This window comes from Fragaria vesca, linkage group LG3 (assembly GCF_000184155.1).
Source record: "Fragaria vesca subsp. vesca linkage group LG3, FraVesHawaii_1.0, whole genome shotgun sequence".
In the NCBI taxonomy this organism is placed as follows: domain Eukaryota; kingdom Viridiplantae; phylum Streptophyta; class Magnoliopsida; order Rosales; family Rosaceae; genus Fragaria; species Fragaria vesca.
Window position 1 is genome coordinate 2908712 of NC_020493.1, and position 17163 is coordinate 2925874.

The 17163-nt window shown below is 39.1% G+C and overlaps 3 protein-coding genes across 3 annotated transcripts in view; 1 reads left to right on the forward strand and 2 right to left on the reverse strand.

Moving 5' to 3' along the window:
- The window catches only part of LOC101310880, a 1534871-nt gene that overhangs the window by 695743 nt on the left and 821965 nt on the right, over window positions 1–17163 (forward strand). The window lies entirely within an intron of this gene.
- LOC101312127 (UPF0533 protein CBG04321-like) lies at window positions 160–3591 on the reverse strand. Its single transcript, XM_004293551.1, has 7 exons — window positions 3408–3591; window positions 3103–3292; window positions 2550–2624; window positions 2285–2401; window positions 1889–1933; window positions 907–1005; window positions 160–755 (listed from the first exon to the last, which is right to left on the reverse strand). Exons 1-7 carry the CDS (start codon window positions 3497–3499, stop codon window positions 735–737), a joined length of 639 nt encoding a protein of 212 aa, XP_004293599.1. The 5' UTR covers window positions 3500–3591; the 3' UTR covers window positions 160–734.
- LOC101314348 (mediator of RNA polymerase II transcription subunit 16-like) lies at window positions 5573–9906 on the reverse strand. Its single transcript, XM_004293479.1, has 7 exons — window positions 9331–9906; window positions 8500–8671; window positions 7677–8197; window positions 7262–7438; window positions 6480–6857; window positions 6076–6379; window positions 5573–5978 (listed from the first exon to the last, which is right to left on the reverse strand). Exons 1-6 carry the CDS (start codon window positions 9652–9654, stop codon window positions 6233–6235), a joined length of 1719 nt encoding a protein of 572 aa, XP_004293527.1. The 5' UTR covers window positions 9655–9906; the 3' UTR covers window positions 5573–5978; window positions 6076–6232.

The following is a 17163-nucleotide window of genomic DNA, read 5'->3' on the forward strand; positions in this document are numbered from 1 at the left end:
CATTTTTCATATTACTACTATAAACAAAGGGATTAGATTAATGCAGACTTTGATTTGGTACAACATTACTGCTTTTCCTGTACTAGTACTGGAATACCTATTCAATACTCATGAAATTCAAGCTAAACAAGAGGGCCATTATTATCATTGAAGAATTACAGTGTAAAGTGTAAACTTACTTTGTAATTTGATCATAGTAATTTTGGTGATGATAAGGAAAGTATGCTTTCACTCTAGTGATGGGGTTCACCACTGCGAAGTCTTGAGTCTTGACCCTATTCATTGGAAAATTAAACAGAGTTATATGGAAGAGGATAAGGTCTAAGGAGGGATGAAACTGAAGTATCTTCAAGTTAAGTACTTCAATAAAGCTCTGATGTAACAATAGTTTCTGAGAAATTGTATAACAAATCTGTAATATAATCAGCTAAATCTTTTACAGACTACTTTCCATCCTCACAACTAAATATGGAAGCCAGTTTCTGGGCATTCTAATCTTACAACTTTACATTTGCTACCCAAATGAGATTTGTGGAAAAAAGAGATTGCTACAGACCTACAGTCCACCAAATGAACCAGAAAAAAGAGATTGTGAAAGCAATCTTCAAAAGGCTGGAGGAGATGTATTCATCACCACTTATCAACCCCGTGAACTAGTGGCTTGCGTTTCAGATCATATGGGATAAATAGTTCCACAAAATACAGTGATAAATCCGGTCAAAACTAAGGCATGATCAGTCCAGATCCACATATATCTGCAACAAGTCCAGAAGACTGGTCAGTTTAGATGAAAAATGAAAATCCATTGGCATAACTCAAAAAGAAAGATGTGATAGTAGCTGTTTGGATGAAATAGTGTCAACTGACAGGTACCTCAACTACTGTTTTAAGAAAATGAAAACTTACCTCTAAATCTGGCAAAGGATCATATGATTTTCTCTCCATTGTGTTAAAAACAGTGATGCCTGTGATCTTCTGAACTCCAAGTTTGGTAGCAATGAGGTTCTGCATTGTCAAAGAACAGCTCTAAGGAATTACTCAACAGATCAGAAAATCATAAGCAAATTGTTTTCAATAAGAAACAACACAATGTTGGTAGTGGAGTACATGGAAACTTTTAAGTTTTGTCAGTTGGATAATTGCTTAAAAATCATGGTTTGAGACTGGGAAGATTTTGGCAAGAAAATAAGAATATGCATTTTTGGTCCAAAAACACATTTTCACCAAGATTTGTGAGCTATAGCACACATTTTCTGGGCCAAAATTGCATGTTCATATTTTTTCACCAAAATCTTACCACCCCGAATTCATGATTTATAAGCAATTATCCAATTGGCGGAACTCAAAAAACTTTACCCAAATTTTTATAATGAATTTTCCAAAATTTAACTTTGAAAAATCGTAAAAAATATTTCAGCGGACCTTTTCAAGGTCCATCAGTTGGATAATTGCTTAAAAATCATGGTTTGAGAGTAGGACGATTTTGGCAAGTAAATAAGAATATGCAATTTTCAATTTTGGTAAAAAAAACATGTTTTCCACCAAGATTTGTGAGCTATAGCACATGTTTTTTTGGCCAAAATTGCATGTTCATATTTTTTCACCAAAATCTTCCCATCCCAAATTCATGATTTATAAGCAATTATCCAATTGACAGAACTCAAAAAACTTGACCCAATTTTGTTTAATGATTTTTCCAAATTCTAACTTTGAAAAAAAATCATAAAATACTATTTGAGTGGACCTTTTCAAGGTCCATCAGGTGGTGAGGTCCAAAAAATAATGTCTTTCAAAATGTGAAATTATGGCGAAAGAGAAGCGGATTTCACATAGTTAAGAGGTAATGAATGAATGTATCAAACTATAAAAGTGAATGATTATGCATTACCAGATGAAACTCCTTGGAACCAAATGCTTCAACACTTGGAAATACCTGTACATAATTCAAATTCATAGATCAGTTAACTAGACACGTAAAGTAGAATTTGAAAATATGAATTTAGATATCTAACCCTTGGGTGTTTGATTTATCAAGGAAAATTATGTAAGCCATTTGAGTTAGTTCAAAGTTCAGAGAGTTTATGCGGCCTATTACATACAGAAAACCTACAACATCAAGCAATAGAGAGACCAAAAAGAATACTTGATTTGACATGTGAGCATTACACTTGGAGCAGCTATAGGAGTAGATGTGAATGATTATATAAACAGACCAACTTATGAACTTAGAAAGGACTCAGAGTGAAGGCAATTTTGAATACAAGTATAAGATTCAACATATTACCACAGTTTGAAGACCATTAATCACGACAACCTTCTCCTCGCGTGAATCATCTTGGGATAAAGAAACTTCAAATGGGCCAAGTTCTTTTTCTGTCTCATTTGCTAATTTTAAGTGTAGCTGCATGACATTTTAGTTTGTCAGTACCAACTCATCGTCACCAACTTCAAACTTCATATACTGAGAAATGACGAGTACAGTATTTGTATATTTGTGTTTTTAGGGGGAGGGGGGTCTGCAAATAAGTCATCAAGAGATGTAAAATTACCGAAAAGGGTCTTTCCAATTTGATGACAGATGGTATCTCCACAACTTGCAACTCAATATCCTTTCGTGTTATGGGCTGTAAATAGAACATCAAAAGGATGAATGTGATATTCATTTAAACCTCAAGACATAATATTAAACCAAAACAATAATATGTGAAACATCATAAAGTCCATATATTCCGCAATGTCGATTTAATTGTATGGAAATTTTGAATGTTAAAATAGTAAATTCTATAAGTTTAACGTCTCAGTTTCAAATTAACTGCATACTACAAATTTCAAATGGCAAGCAACGTATGCATATGACCTGTGCACTGAACTTACCCAAGGCCCTAATAGATTGTAAAAAAAAAAAAAAAATTAGACATTCCAAACATCCTATACCCAACCAAGTGCATAAGCCTGCGATATATACAATACTACCAACAAAGGAGTCATACACTTCATATGCATGCTAATATATTTTCAATCCAAATATGGGATTCTGATTAAACAAATAATGGACCGACTTTCTTCCTTCGTATTCTATGTATGTCAAAATCGAAAACTCACAGTGCCCATAATTTGCTGTGTTTGTAAGCGACCGGGTTCACCCAGATTAGTTCGCCAAGTTATCTGAAGTTTACCAAGAATATTGCTTCCCTCCACTTTCGTTTGGGCAGACCCATGTGATATTAACTGATAAAGATAGTTACGAATTCCTCCACCAGATCTGATGAGAACTGGTGGCTTAAACAGATCTCTGTCATCAACAACTAAAATATGAGTGATATCACAAATTTCAGACTTGATGAAAGATAAGAAATAAGAAAAGGCCCGAATTGATATTCCGCTGACAAAAGGCATATTATTTTGACCTTGTTTGAGATTTCGTCTCAGATTGGTGTTCATCAGCTTTTAGAAGTTTTGCACCCCAGTGCCCAGCAGGTTCAAATTCAACTTGATCCATAAAAAGATTTGATTTCGTATGATTTTCAATGCAAGCTTCTAAAAAGGTAGTTTCCTGGTGAGAATGCAGTTACCATAGGGATGATTATTACAGGAAAATGCTTATATCAAAATACTTATATTTAACCAAAATGAGAGGGCATTCAAACAGTTCTGAACATGATCAGAGTTGCTACTTAGGCCTGAAGGATATGCAAGCTCAGATCCTCCAATGTAGCACATGCATGCTCAAGTTTTCAAGCGACAATCATATATCTGTGTTTCCCAACAGCATGTATGTATAAATATTTAACTTGTGTTTTATATCCACCAGAATTAATTTGCAAACTTACAGCTAACGGATTCAGTGAACCTCAACGTACCTTAACAACACGGACCTGCACATCAAATCAAATTCAAATTCCCTCAGCATCAGTGAAATGTTGTCATTTGAGGAACACAACCCTAACTGCAGATGCAAATGCCAAGGCCTGGATCATACCTTAGTCCGAACCGAAAGAGGATTCGCCACAATGAACTTGAAGAACTGCGGTAGGTATTTACGCTCGCCCTCACCATCATTGTACAATGCAGTGCACACCAACCTAAACCTCAACACAAACAACAATGTGAGAATGCAAAACAAACAACAACAATGACAATGTCAACGAAATCAGTAGCGATGATTACGTGTGAGCTCCGAGTTCCTTCACATCATGCTCAACAATGAAGTCGTAACGCCCTCCGGCGCGTATGGACTCCACCGGCATTTTTGAGGTCTCCAACAGCACAAGCCTCTGCCTCTCTGTCTGCATCTCCGCCTAAAATCTCCAAACAGATCAACAAATTCAGCTGTACTTACACCAAAACCAAAACAATTATTACGTCGAAAGCTCTCGAAATCGAACCTTGATTATAATGTCCCGGACTTCGAAACTGGAGCTGTTGTTGATGCTAATGTAGCTACAAAACGTCTCCCCTAAGTAAATCGCTCTGCAAATTTTCAAAGATGATGAAATTAACTAACAGAAACGAAGAAGAAGAAGAAGGTTATAGAGAGATGAAAGCGAGCCAGACCCGAAGGCTTGGGGGAGGACGAGGAGGCCGGAGAGGCCGATGGAGTCGGAGGGGTGGCGGAGGAGCAATCGGGAGCGGTAGCTGGGATCGGAGGAGGAGGAGGAGTCGGCGGAGGAGGACACGTGGCTGTCGAGGAGGCGGGGGACCTGAACGGCGGCGAGGGGGTCGTCGAAGATGTCTTCGCCGACGAGGAGATCGGCGGGGTCGAGGAGGAGGGGGAGGGACTCCACCTGGAAGGAGGGCTTGCAGAGACGCATCACCCTGAAGGCCAGTGAGTGGGGTCCACCTTGGCCGCCGCCGCCGCTGCTCATCGCTTCGTCGTCGTCGTCTTCTTCTTCTCCGATTTGGATTTGAGACTCTGATTTCAACGCTTCTCTGAGTGTGAGTGTGTCACACTTCCCGGCAAATATTAATTTGGGCTATGTTTGAGGCCCATTAACAGTGGACCCCACAGCCCACCTGGACCTCTAGGCTCGTCACGTGTCCGCCTGGGCCGGAGGAATTAATTTTCTTTTCTGGTTTTTTTTTTAAATGATGGACCTACAAGCCCGTTAAGACCCACGCCACCTGTCACCGCCCAGACCCATCACAAGTCAGCCTAACCCGCAGGAATTATTATTCTTTTAAAACATATTTCTGATTCTTTTACGTTATGTTTAGATAGATTAATTTCAATTTTTATAAAAATTTTAAAATTATAAGAATTACAATTTCATTAATTAAAAATTTCGTTGTTTAAATTTAATGACGTAAAATTTTAAAATGACAAGAATTTATATTTAAACTAACCTCAGCTCAGAGAATTGACAAATGACATCTATTTTATGAGGAATTCAAATCATAAATTTAAGACTTCCAAATTCCACGATTATTTTCCCGTGAAAACTGCTAATTCTATAGGATAAGAATCCAAACGGGAAAAACAGTCCTAAGAAATTGAGAATTCCTTATTTTTAATTAAATTCTCGGGAATTCACTCACATCCAAACGGGGGAAACAATCCTAAGAAATTAAAAACTCCCTATTTTTGATTAAATTCCTAAACATTCACCCGCATCCAAACACACCGCTAATTCTTTCTGGTTTCTCACTTTTTCTCTTTTTTCATGTCATTTTACAGTATTAGGAATCATACAAGACTAAAACGATATAATATTCTAGGTGACTACTCTATATAAGGAGAGACTGATACTGCTTCATTACAAATGGCGAGTTAGAGATTAATCTACATAACTTACGTGTTTACAGACTTGTAGGAACCCACTGCCCTCACCAATCGCTCATAACTTAGAGTTCATTATATATGGACATAATAAGTGAAGGGCGTAGTCAGATCAAAACGGTCATATGTACTTGTGCCGAGGCTAGACTCCATTTCATTCCCCAGCACCAAAGGCCAAGGCTGCAACCCACAAGATGGAAACCTGAAATGAATTAAGAAAATCCTAGTAATGAGACTGCTCTGGAATAAGGGAAACCAATCAACAGATAAATATGAGTTTGACTGCTCACTGAGATAACCTTCTACTATTGGTCTGCATCACATGACTCTGCCAGCAATGATCAGCAGTGGATCATTAATCAGCTATGTCCTATGCATCTCCACAGTGGATCTCACCACATACAGAACAGTAAAACATGGAATCCACGTAACAAATAACATGGTCCGTTCAGTCGTCTATACAACTCGAACCCATGTTCCACCACACATAGGACAGCAATAAGCCCAGCGGCTGATCCACCAACTCTCCCGCTCATTTTGATTAGGTGGACCTGTAGCACCTTGGGAAGCAAAAGCTGAAGTCTGCCTTAAACATCTTATGCACTGCATATGCATAGTTGCACAAAATTAAGACTGAAGGGGCCACAAACTATTAAATATAGGAAGGGAAAAGAAAAATGCGGAGGGAGTTTTCGTATCGAACCTTATACCAAACACCATCAAGACCAGTCTTCCATACAGCAGTAACAACATCTCTACGTGATCCCATTATACCCAGATATGCCCCAAGACCCACAGAAGTGTTTAAGCCAAAAGCTGCATCTCTTTCAGACATTCTGCGTTTCCTTGGCCACAGGCCATGGGCTCCATAATAGACATCACAACTTTCCATCAATCCCAAATCGACCGAGTCATGAGAGCTACATAGCTTGGGGGTATCATCTAGATGGCCCACATCATCCGGATCGGACCAAGGCCCACCATACATATTCCGTCTATGCCACTCTTCGGCTGGAGGGTGGAGTTCTAATTCTCGGAGTAACAGACCAGCAGCATCTGCACCTCTAGGCCGGGGCATATTCTGTAGCACCCATCAGAAAAAAGAAAAGAAGTATAAGAGAGGATTTCCACCCTAACACATAGCATGAGAAAGAAGTATCATATATGGGAGGTTTCAGAACTTATAAGCAACCACTAGAAAATAAAGCTGGAGACCCACTTTCTAAGCATGTTATTCCAACTATGACCTGGTATTTCAAATTTACAACAAAGCTCACTTCTGGGTGATCCAGCATTAGCATACTGCATATGGTTTCTGGCATACACCAAAACTGAAGCTGTCTACAATTCTCTATTTTTTTTTTTTACTCCTGCATTACTTTCAGTGACGTTGCAGTTTCACTTGACACCAGTACTGACGAAAAGTGAGAGCAACACCCTATGTAATTGCATCCTAATTGGTTGTCTTGGGAAATCCAACAATACCTGCATGTGAGGGCCGAGAGATGCTTCAACAACTTCTGGAAGTACAGTATAATTCCCATCAATGTAATGCAGCCGCACTTGAATGTTGCTGCTTCCCACCTGAGAAACTGGCAAGGGATGTGCCAGAGTTGCTGTTCTTTTGCAAAGATCCATAAGGATGAGAAAAAGGACTTTCACCTACATCACAGTAACAGATACATCAGTCTAGATTCTGCTTAGACTCTATTACGGAGAAATTTAAAAATTAACTAAGAATTCCCTCACTGTGTCCAATTCACTATCGAGACATGAAAATTCATAAGGATGTACTCTTAGTTAACAGATTAAAATTGTAGAAATTAAGCTAGATATAAACAATTAAAACTAGATATCATCCGTGTGCACATCTTAAAATTAAAGAGCATTCAGTATTTACCTCCTCAAAAGTGTATCCCTGACCAGCATTTCCAGCACCCAATCTTGACCTTCCAGCAGGCCCTTCCTCAACTCCTTTTGCTCCAGGTATGATCTGACCGGCCCGAGTTACCTGACCCTCCTCCGGTCTCACTATGGTTGAGGATGGTTTTACAGAAACAGAACTGATTTCCTCCACTTTCCCAGGAGCCCCAGGCTGAGGCTTTTGCATGTTTGCATCAGTATTTCTCTGTGCACCCCCAGCAAAACGGGGTAGCTGAGTTCGCCGAAAGAAGAAACAGAAGAGCAAAAGCTGGCATAATCTATGGAGAAAGTGGCAATCGCCAATCAGCCTAACAGCAGGTGTTCCAGGAAATGTTCCTGTGTTTATACTTATTGGCATGAAAGAAGATGGACCACTGATGGGGTTTGGAGTTGAATTAGGCACTCCATCAGAGGTACTACTGATCTTCGCAATGGCACCTTGAACCCAAGCTTGCATCTGGGTGTTACCTGTGGAAGTTGCTGGTCCATTTGGGGCTCCTGAAAAAACATGGCATTACACTGTCAAAGAAATGCTCAAAAAACATGACTAAATAAGAGGTTTCAGTTGGTTAAAAAAACTGCCTATTAATAATATTATTACAAAAAGAACTACTTGTGTAAGAAGCACACAGCTGCCTTGAAAGTTCAATAGTTTGGCATTCAGGATCTACCAATATTTGTTCACCTCTGAAGGAAACCGTTGTTTAACTTGAATCATAATTGTTTTATCACTTTTAAAGTTGAACCTAACAATAGAGCTGGTCATTTTATTTTTCATAACAAGGAAAATGCATACTGACCCTGATTCGTTGCAGGAGAACCCGAACTCTGCGTAGGACTAGCCACCATATTGCGATTGCTACCACTGCCGGCAGTAACAGCATGGCTGGCCAATGTGCGGCAAAAACTAGCGTAGCGCCGCAAGCGAGTGATGAAATGTGAAGCTAGATCAAGAACTGCATCTACGTAAGCCTGTATTACAGCGGAAAAATCAGGATAGGAAAAAAGAAAAGAAATTGAAGGAAAAACATGTATAATTGTTATCCATGGACAATGGCAAACCTCCAAAAACAGGATATGAGTGTGGCAAACTTGGGGCAATAAAATACATCATTTTAAGTTTCTTTTTTAGGAAAAACACACACACACACACACACACACACACACATTATGTGATTGAGTCACATCCAATGCAACCACATAATGATTTTTGTGAGTCCTTCCTTCTTCATCTTTTTCTGCACATTATTTTCTTGAGTTGGCCTTTTGTTGTCGTGTCTCATCAGTACTAGAATATATGCCCCTTTCTTTCCTTAATTANGTTTTTTTTTTTTTTTTTTCGGACTTCCAGAATTACAAAGAAAACCAAATAATTTCAACAACAAAAAAAAACCTACAGTGCAAACTGATTATACTTTGAGTTTCGGATATGGTGTAGAATGTGTTAAGGTTCCAAATGCTAACCAATAAGTATTGGAAAGTATTGGACATTGGGTACCCTCATGTATCGAGGAGTAAATCATATCGGGATATATGCGATATGAAAGAGTATCCAGACATCATTGAATAACCTTCAACAAAAAAGGCCATAAAATTCAAAAGTGAAGAGCTGAACAGAATCAGCAACCAACCTGAATATTTGAAACAAGCGCGGGTTCAACAGCCATTGCTTCAGGATCAATAGCGGACAAAGTTTCACCTTTTGCCAGCCATGGTTCTTGTACCAAAGCAGATGGATTTATCAAAGCCGATTCAATTCCTTTCCCAAGCATGTCTAGCAATAGCCTAGCTTGCATGTCTAGAACCATTGCCCTAACTTCTTGTGCATTTGTGCCTTCCAGCAGCCTGCATTTTATCCTATCCAGACTCTGCAATACATGTATGATTCTCTTAGTCAAACCAATTAAACCAGTCCAAAAGGATAAGAAACTAAAGCTGACATGATAATGGTGCATATACTACAACCCCGTCACAAACCCAAGTAGAGGGACCAAAAATCATAATGGAACTAAAAAGCCATGTTGCAGCCACGCAAATCAAGGTTGGATGAAAGCTCAGTCTTTAGAGCAAAAACTTCCACACTTGAGTTGAAATAAAAGCTCTAACAAAGACAAAAATGCTGCATGCATTTTTTTCATTATAATCACTGGTAAAAATCCGGTTCAAACAACTGACACTTAAAAAAAAAAAAGCTCAAAGACACATATAGGACCTACAACCTAACACAATAAAAATAGAGAATCCAGGGGAGTGTATAAACTGTAAAGAGGAGGAGCAACAACAATTCACCTACTATGGAGACAATAAAGTTTTAAAATATATAGTAACAAAATACATGACTTTAACTATTCACCCATGTTTCACGTTCACATTTTCAGGAAAAAATTAAGAAAGTACACAAGAATTTTATGCAGCCTATTTTATGGCCAGAGAAACTTACAGGACCATACTGTTGTCTATGCTGAGTAGAGGGAAGAGAATGAAAATCTGCATCCAGTACTGCAATGACACTGTTCAGAGAAACTGCACCAGAAAGAAGCAATGCATCATTTAGAAATTATTGGAACAAAGCATGAACAAAAGACTTGGAAAACAGAAAGCATCTTCCATTAAAATCCATATAGAAACAACTCAAAGAATATTTGCCAAATTACCATTCATTAGTTACAGTAATACAACAAGAGAAACCTTAACTTACCAATGCCATCCTCGGCAGCACTCTGTGTACACCCAACTGCATCCCACCAGTCAACTCCAACCAAAAGACTCCACCAAAACCTGCCATGATTGACAATTTAACTAAATAATATATCCACCTCTATCGATATAAGTAAACACCTACAAGTACTAAATGTGGGGAATTGAAGATTTCAATTGGTGAAAGGTACAAGCTCTTTAAAGTACCTTTCGGCAATTGCACGTTCCCACATTGATGAGTTAGCCTTCACTTGACTGCTTGGAACAGCAGGCGGAAGAACACGTAGTATTTTTAAAATGGTACGGTCCTTGCTACTGTCATGCCAAACAGAAGCTGAACAGCAGCTTGTCGATGAGAAGGCAGGAGCAGCAATTGCAGATCCAACGTTAATCTGGTAGTTATCAACAGGTGCAAAGTTTGGACCAGAGAAGATGTGAACCCCGCCCCGAAGAAAAGCAACAGCAATTTCACCCCCATGAGCAGAATAGACTATTCGAGCAAGAGTTCTAACATCACTTGGCAGGTCAAAAGGATCAAAACTAACTCTTTTTGCCTTCTCAATGCTAGAATCAGGTGTCTTCGCTCCTGTTGCAGCTGCTTGGTGATTTTTAAAATCATTAGTTGGTTGTATGCTTGTGTCCACTTTGGAAAGCCAAACAGTTTGCATGGGTGCCTGCCCACCAAAAGTGGAGGTGGGATTCCCAAATATTTGATGAAGCACAACTGGCTGAAGGGATGATTCCCAGCGTTGCACTCTCCATCCTGTAATTGAAGGACCCTCATCTGGATCATATGGAGACATGTATTGTCCTGCACAGGTGAAAACAAAGGGTACACTTTATGTCAGTTAAGTACTGCCCGAATATTTTAAGATAGTTATTCTTATCCAGAAATATTTATCTCGATCTGCTAAACCGACTAAGCTGTACACGCAAAATACACGCAATATATGGGAGATAATATACACTAGATTCAGGTAGGTTTCACATCCAAAAAAGTACTTCTGGAGAGAAACTTAAAAGAAATGGGGAGATTGGCCAAGGTGGGTGTTCCAACAGTATGAATAATGATGAGAAAAATAGGTTATGATTTTCTTATTATATGTGATGTAAAGGTTACGAGATCCTAAACCCAAAGAGCTCATACACATCAACAAGATGAACAAAAAGTAAAGACAGAAAATGTTCACAAAAACAGGTGCTCTTAGAAGTAACTTACGGAGAAAAATCTAGACTAGGAATTAACAAAGAATATAAAAATAAAATGCTTGTTTTACTATTCCAACAGCCTGAAATTGGATTTAGAGAAGGAAAAAAGGTTTACAGAAACTGAGAAAAGATATAAATTAGTACCCTCAACTATGACAACAGCAATGACAGAACCACCCCGAGTTGGATCAAAGGCAACTGCAGTAACTCCAGATCCCCACGTGGTGGTTGTTGCAGATTGAGCTGCAGCCTCAGGGCTCACATATGCTGAAAAGTTTGAAACTGGAGAACAATGGAGTGGTACTGTATCACTGAAATCTGAATCGGTCTGCTTTCGCCCTGGCTTTGATTCGGATATTAGATGATCTTGCCAGCTAAACAAATATGCAGCTAAAGCTGAAAAACCTGCCCAATTTGGTGGACTTATTGACGGTGGGACTCCATTGCTTGTGGTAATCATCGGAGTTGCGTGAAATCCATTGCCAAGGCCAGGAGTGACCTCCCAAACAACAACAGTAGATGGGTTTACAATTGGAACACCTGCAACGTGCATTGCACCACTATCTGTTATGATAGCATCAGCAGCCATTATTCCACTAGGCCCAGCACCTAAGAGTCCTTTGCTCGTTTGAAACCACTTTGGTGCTGCTGTACTTTGATTAGGAGGCCATTGAGACCAATGAAGCTGAACTGAGCCTGAGGAGAAAACAGAACAGACACAGAGAAAATTTGGCCACCTATCTGAAACAAAACAAAATATATCACATCAGATGCCAAGCAAACTCACATTGCAGAATGCAAATCATAACATAGAACATGAAATTACAAGAGGTCGCAAAATACGAAAAATACCTGAATTTTGGGATTGTTGTGAGAGAAATTTTTCTTCAAAAGTTGACTTCGCATTTGAGGGACTACTTGATTTTGAGGAAAGCCACCTATACTGGTTCATTCAGAAGGTGTAACAAAAAGGAAAACAGAACATCAGAACATGAAGGGTAATGTAGTTCACAAAATGGAAGTTTGTAGTGAACACATATTAATGAAGTAACAAATATATAATTTTCATTTAAGATGAGTAAAGGAATAGAAAAGTGCTTACTGGTGACACCCCTGATAGCCACTTTGTAACAACTGCAATATCCTGCTGCCATTCATGCTCTAGCGACCAGTTGCTAGCATCACGTACTAAATTAGCCGGCCCCTGTACAGCGATACAAGGTATACATTTAGACAATAGCTTCACCTAATAATGTGGGGGGAAAGTGAAAACTAAACACTCTTATCAACATCATTGCATTTGAGCTGATACCAAAAAAAACACAGCAAAATCTTGTAATAGGAAAATAAAATTATATATGTAAATATAAAAAGCCCTGTCCAAGTGTAGCTTACTTGAGAAGGTTGAGTCCAGATTGTTATTCTCCCATGGAAATTAGCAATCAGTAAGGCACGAGGGCAAGAAGTGGGTGACCATTCAATAAACTGAACAGAATCACGAGGAGAATCTGCAATATGTTCAAAAGGAATTAAATTCACATATTTAATTGTATACTCAACAGTACAGAGTCTAATGACCACCAAAACTTCATAAGTGTATAAGGATAACTATGCAACTAGGATAAATTCAGAAGAAACTAAATTCATATATTGGCTGTCTTTAAAGCATAAAGATATTACTCCAGTAGAGGTACTTAAAAGAACTACATGTCTTCATTATTATCAAGCTAATAACTAGGCACATCATGTTACAGCAAACCTACGCACGGTCTGAAAAGGCAAAGGCTTTCATAAGAGCAATCAGCAGAATATACCTGCATTAACGTTGAATACTGCACACTCAGTTGGTCGCTCTGGGATTACAATATGAATGGGAATCCAAAACGGTGGATTTGCATTAGAACTGTAGCAAAAAAAAATTACACACAAAAACAAGTCAAAACCCTACACAAATAGAACTATTAGGAAGCCCGAGACTAAATAACCTGTTATACCATCCAACCAAGACTAGCTAAATTTTACAATAGAGGATTTAGTAATATTAAGAACTAAACTTTGGTTTGCACACACTAGCTTATTTGGAAACAGCATTATGATTCTTTGAGGATGCAAAGTATCTTTAATTTGAAATACAAAGGCAATTCTCTAAATTTATAAAGGTAGCTACGACTGTTAACCTCACTTTCCACTTTCCCTTGCATTGTGCTTTCTCATATCTCATACTCTTAAATCTCGAGACAGCTAGTGAGACATTTGCCTGACAGGGTGAAGAATGAGAAACAATAATACTGACCTTGGAATTCTAGCACAAGTTTCCGAGGCACAAGCTATGGCATTCAGCTTCCCGCACCAAGAAACAGCGCTGCAATACAAACAAAAGACAGCATGAATTAAGCTAATGATCCTAAATTTCGTTCCGATGATTAACAACTAAACTTTCCATATAATAAACAAACAATAACAATTCAATCACATTTTCTTCAATTTACAATAAAACGTGAACCCAATTCAATTCAATCAATTTTGCAACCAAAAACAAATCGAAAAATCGGATCTTGAAAACATTACCTAAAATTGCGACAAAGCTCAGGAACGCTCATCTTATGCTGCAAGTCGGACCTGGGCTGCTTGAGCCCAATACAGAACACGGGAGACGTGCTGACGGAGGAGGGGGTGTCTTCCTCCATGGGATCGTCGTCGTCGTCGATTTGGGGCTTATCGTCGTCCACAACAGTGTCTTGGGGTTCTTTTTCAAGATTAGGGCTTTGTTGGGGTTTTTCAGGTTCGATTGACTGAGCCAATGCCAATGGCTCGTCGTCAGCTTCGTCGAGGACTTGACTCATTTGGGCCAAAACCCTAAAACAAATTATATATACAAATTGACAAAGCAGAGAGAGAGAGAGACGGAGAAGAATGTAAGTGGTGGAAAGTCGTAGTTGAAGGCGACAGGTATCACTGTGTAGAGAGAGAGAGAGAGATTAGTGGGGTTAGTGTGAGAGAGAATGAGTGGGATTTGGGGGTTAGGGTTTGGGTTTGGGTGGTAGACAAGGGCATGTGATTGGGAACCCAATTTTTTTCAGGTGTTGGGGTGAAATTTAGAAATTTGGGGCTAGGTTTTGGGAATTTGTCCTCTAAGTTTGGGACTTTTGCACTGGGTAGTGATGATTGGGGGATTATGACCAGCAAGGATTAGAAATTATTTAAAATTATATCGTTTTAACGTGCAGTTTGAATAAAAGTAATGTGTATATTATGTCGTATTATTGTTATGCGTTGAATAAACATAATATCTTGTTGATCGAAGTTACACGGTTTTACTTATTATCATTTTATCTAGTGGCATCAGTTTTCTATGCTCGATCACAACAAAAATATCACTTTTCTTAAAGATTTTCCATGCTCATAGAAACATATGTAATTTGAGCATGATATAATTGATCATGATATAAATGGCTACACTTGCTATACAATGTTGTTGTGCTCTATAACGATGACATGCGTCTTTATTCTTAGTTTTAACAGTAATGAAAAGGATGGGTTTTTATTAGTAAAGACTAAAGAGATTGAGAGGAAGGAGAGACAGAGAATCATGGGAAAGTCCAGCAGCACAAGGAATCTCGTATGTATAAAAATGTCTGATTGGGAAAGGAGACATTGTTGGTCTGCTGATGTTCCTCTTTGTCTTTGCCTCACTTGGCCTAGTTTGTGAAGAGAAGAAATCTTGGGGATTTCATATTTATACCAACTTGATAAAGGGGACCAAGTTCACAAACCCAAGAAACAATACTAGTTTGTGATGAAATATTGGAACTCAAGAGACAGTACTAGTTTGTGATGAAATACTGGAACTTGATAGCTGATATCTGTCCAGTATTTTGCCTATATGGTTTGTTTATAAGAGTTCCACCAAAATCGAACGGAGCTCACACTATTTAACTAGTCAAACTAATCACCACAACCACGAAGCCGTATGTTGAGCACATAACGAATTATTCTCTCGCCTTGACGATGAAGCAGAAACTGCAGTACAAGCAACTTTTAGACTTTAGTGCAGAGAGACATGAAGCTGCACATACACAAACAAAAACAAAGTGATGTTTAGACTGCAGCATGTGTTTGACAATTGTTGTGATAATGGGGGGAATGTGGAGCAGGAGACCTGCTTGGTCGAAAGAATTTGACTTTTAGTAAAAGATGAAGAAAGGTAAATGAGAATCAGAAACATGTGGAAGGAGAATTAGAATTATGATCTGTGTCCAGCTAATGTGCAGATCTAGAGAAGAGCTGGTAAACAAAGTTTCCCCATATAATTGTCTCACTTTCAATTTATATTTCTTTCTTAAACCGAAAACAATGTACTGGTTAAAATGTCTAGAAACTACTAAAACCCGTGCCATTTTCTTGCATCATGAAGAACAGTTTCAGAATCTAAACATTAGGTTCTCAACTTGATGAAGTTGTGACGTGAAACCATAAAATGATGGTTAATCTAGTCGACTTGTTCCTTGTAGTCGGTAGTTGGGAACTACCTTCCCCGCCTATAGACCAATCAGGAAACTTGTAGATACGATGTATATCCTACCTCGCCATGGTGAAAGATCATCGGTACCACATCCGAAAGGTGCTTCTCCATGCTCCACAAGAAGACACCATGATAAGATATATGTGTAGTTAGTCCCACATTGGTAACATGTAATAAGATGGAACCTTCCATAGCTATAAAAGGAAGGTTTCCCATATGTAGAAAGCATGGATGGATCCCTACTCACTCTCCAAATGCTTATTGGCTATGATAGTTGATTCATAAGTGGACGTAGCCATCTCTGATGGCATGGTGAACTACTATATGTCATTGTCTCTTGCCCATGTTGTTTCTTGTTCATGTTCATGTTCCACCGTGCTTCCGGGATTATGCATAAACATTTTCTATAAAGCCTCCGGGATTATGCATAAACATTTGGCGCCGTCTGTGGGAATCAGTATTAAAAGTCTTGTTGCTCTACCGGCAGGCTCATGCATGAAAATCAGTTGGTGATATCCAGCATGCAGGCCCAAGCCATCGGGAGGCATCAGTCGACCCGCCTGGGTTCTCTTTATCTTCGGGTCGTCACCAAGGCCAAACGACCACGGCTTGCGACCGGCGCCTCCAGCCATCACCCGGAGATGATTCAACGGGACCCGGAGTTCACACAATCGCTTAGATAGACCAGTCATGTCGGCTGGGAGCTTCGCCGGTGACGACCCACTCCTCCCGCTGCCCGCTCCGGATTCGTCGAGCTCTTCAGGCGATAGTTCTCGGGCAGGCAACGCCGATCGGCCCAGAAATACGTTTGACCCGATATATACAAAAATAATGTATTCTTATTTTTTTAGATGAAGAATATTGTTCCGCTATCCAAGACTTTTATACAGTTGAAATCTACCAAAAGTGTATGTCATCTTCAAATGTTTCCAAGCTGACCATGGAAAAAATGAGTGGTACAGCAAACTACATAGTACAAGCAGAACCAGCCGGCCAAATGGTAGCCATTTGTTGACAAATGGCTGTGAAAAGTTGA